The 2,536-nt window shown below is 47.5% G+C and overlaps 1 protein-coding gene across 1 annotated transcript; it reads right to left on the bottom strand.

Annotated features, from left to right (window-relative positions):
- Positions 1–819: 819 nt before the first annotated feature.
- LOC311248967 (ceramide synthase 1-like) lies at positions 820–1,875 on the bottom strand (the record flags this gene model as incomplete). Its single annotated transcript, XM_084338214.1, has 1 exon — positions 820–1,875. The coding sequence occupies one exon, from the start codon at positions 1,873–1,875 to the stop codon at positions 820–822; it is 1,056 nt and encodes a 351-aa protein (XP_084194340.1).
- Positions 1,876–2,536: the final 661 nt, after the last annotated feature.

The following is a 2,536-nucleotide window of genomic DNA, read 5'->3' as shown; positions in this document are numbered from 1 at the left end:
TCGAATATAAAAAATAATAATTTTTTTTTTATCATTCTTTCCAAAAGAAAAGAGGCCTAGAAGCGTGGCTAGCGCTAATGGCACGCATAACAGAGGCCTAAGAAAACAGGCACAGACAGAGGCACTGAAAGAGGATTTCACCCATCTAATGAACACACTAGACCGACCAGTGGTTCTCAAACTGTGGTACGCGTACCACTAGTGGTACTTGGTGGTACTGCTGGTGGTACTTGAAAACATTTACAAAAAAGCAAACTTTTTTTTTTATTTTATTTTTTGCAGTCAGGCCACTGAACTTAGAAGCAGGCCAGGCCAGTGTTTCTGGTTGCGGCGGCGCGATAGTTAGATAACCTAAGTTGGGAACAACCAGGAGATCACTGTGACAGAGAGTAATGCAGTCTAAACAGTCATAAATCTTTAATTCAACTTCAGCCCTGATCATAACCATTTATCTTTTTTGATTTTTTGTAATGTCAGATAAAGAATGAAATACTCCCACTTTGTTAAATGTGTTAAATCTGACATTACAAAAAAATCCATCAAAATCTGTGTTGCTGCTAATCATTGACACATGCCTAGCCTGTAATAATCCCCCCCAGAAAAATTTACTTTGCATTTGATATATTGAAAATATTTAACTTTTTGTGTGTTTTTTTTAACAATAATTTGTGATGCCATCACATTATTATATATATATTTTTTTTAAGTCGACCAATAGTCGACTAACGGCAAATTTTGGCCAATCCTAGTCGACCATCCAAATCCTTAGTCGGGGACAGCCCTACTGCCGTGTGCCAGAGGGTGGCAGGGGAGAGGCTGTTATAGATGCTTCTCCTTGGTGATGCCGTTCTGCACGTGCTTCCCCTGGGAAGAGTTGTGATGTCCAGCATCTTCCTCATCATCGCGTGCTGCCTCGTTGAGCAGGCCTGCTGCTGCCTTGGACGCCTCCTCCTCTTCATACTCCCTCACGTCGTTCACCTCCTCCATCTTCAGAAGCTTCACCGCAAACACCACTATGAACAGGAACCAGTAGACGTTCATGAGTAACAGGTCGAGAAGCAGGGCGTTGAAGAAGAAATAGAATGGGATGTTGGGGACGGACTGCAGACTGGACACACAGGTGGTGTACAGAACCTTCAGAGGGAACCAGTACAGCCGGAACCAGAACCAGGTGATACTGAAGCTGACGGAGCCGATGTTTGACAGGATGTCGTTGAGGAGGTAGTAGCCTCCACCTCTGGACTTCAGATAGACGTTGAGTTTGCTGAACTCCAGCTGGATGTCATTGATGTCATGGAGGAACAACACCAGCACCCCTATGTTGTGATACCTGAAGGCATAGGAGAAGCTGATGAGAGCCAGCGTCATGAAGTGATGCACCAGCATAACGACAGTGTCCTTCCTCCATGCGTCCATGTAGACTGTCGCGTAGATGGAGTGACCGTAGAAGCTGCCCTGGATCAGGTAGGCGATGGCGATGTCTGTAGGCACCGTCATCCCACTCTTCCAGTCGTAGAAGACAGAGGGGGGGTCGTAGAAGAAGTTATAGGAGGTGAAGAAGAGGAGGTAGGTGCTGTAGGACCAGGACATGGTGTAGAAGACCAGCTTCCACGCACTCTCCGGCATCTTGGCAGCATCTTTGGGCAGCAGCCTGCACCACTGTGCTAGAGGCTTGAACAGACATTCTGTCAATCCGTGTCGTATCTGCGTCCACAAAAAGGCGCAAAAGAAGAACAAGCCAATCTCGGTCCAGGTAATGTACGCGTTCTCCAGCAGAGTCCATCTGGAGAGCTCCAGCCTGCAGGTGCTGCACTCTCTCAAGGCACCGAGCATCACAGCAGACGCCCTGGTGATAAGCTCCACGTAGCCGGGCATGGGCTCCACGGCCAGCGGCCCCCCGGCGCCCTGCATGCCGTCACCCCTAGTAGGACTGTTGTCCATTGTAGCACGGAAAGACCACAGGGAAATAATACACAACTGACCGGGTTTCAGGGAGACAGGGACTGTGTTCCACGAGGCAGCACTCGATGATGAGGATCTAGAACGTTTGTGGTGATGTCATAATAGAGCGTTCTAGAACGTACAACATTCTAGAACCACCGTATGATGTCATGATAGAAAGTTATGGAACCTTCGTCATGTCACCGTATGATGTCATAACCGAACATTCTAGAACATTTGGGTCTCTCTCTATATAAGCGGGCGGTTACTCAGTTTCTTGCGCATCTTGAAACAGCACTGAACAGACTGAATGGAAACAACATAGACTGAAACCTGCAATTCTCAACCAGCACCCCGTTCCACCCTGGGAGCAGTTCCAGACCACCCATCACCACGTGTGCCCACGCGGGACGAGGTGGTGTGCCGGACCGATACCAGATGGCGAGCCAACCCCGGAACCTCTGATATTTGATTTGATTTGATTTTATTAGGGATCCCCATTAGCTGGTGCGATAGCAACCAGCTAGTCTTCCTGGGGTCCACACACAAAAACAATCACTATTGCAAAAAACAAAATTATTAAAAGTCAGTACAC

This window comes from Notolepis coatsorum (assembly GCF_963971535.1).
Source record: "Notolepis coatsorum genome assembly, chromosome: 2".
Classification (NCBI taxonomy): Eukaryota; Metazoa; Chordata; class Actinopteri; order Aulopiformes; family Paralepididae; genus Notolepis; species Notolepis coatsorum.
This window is presented reverse-complemented; position numbering and strand designations above follow the sequence as displayed.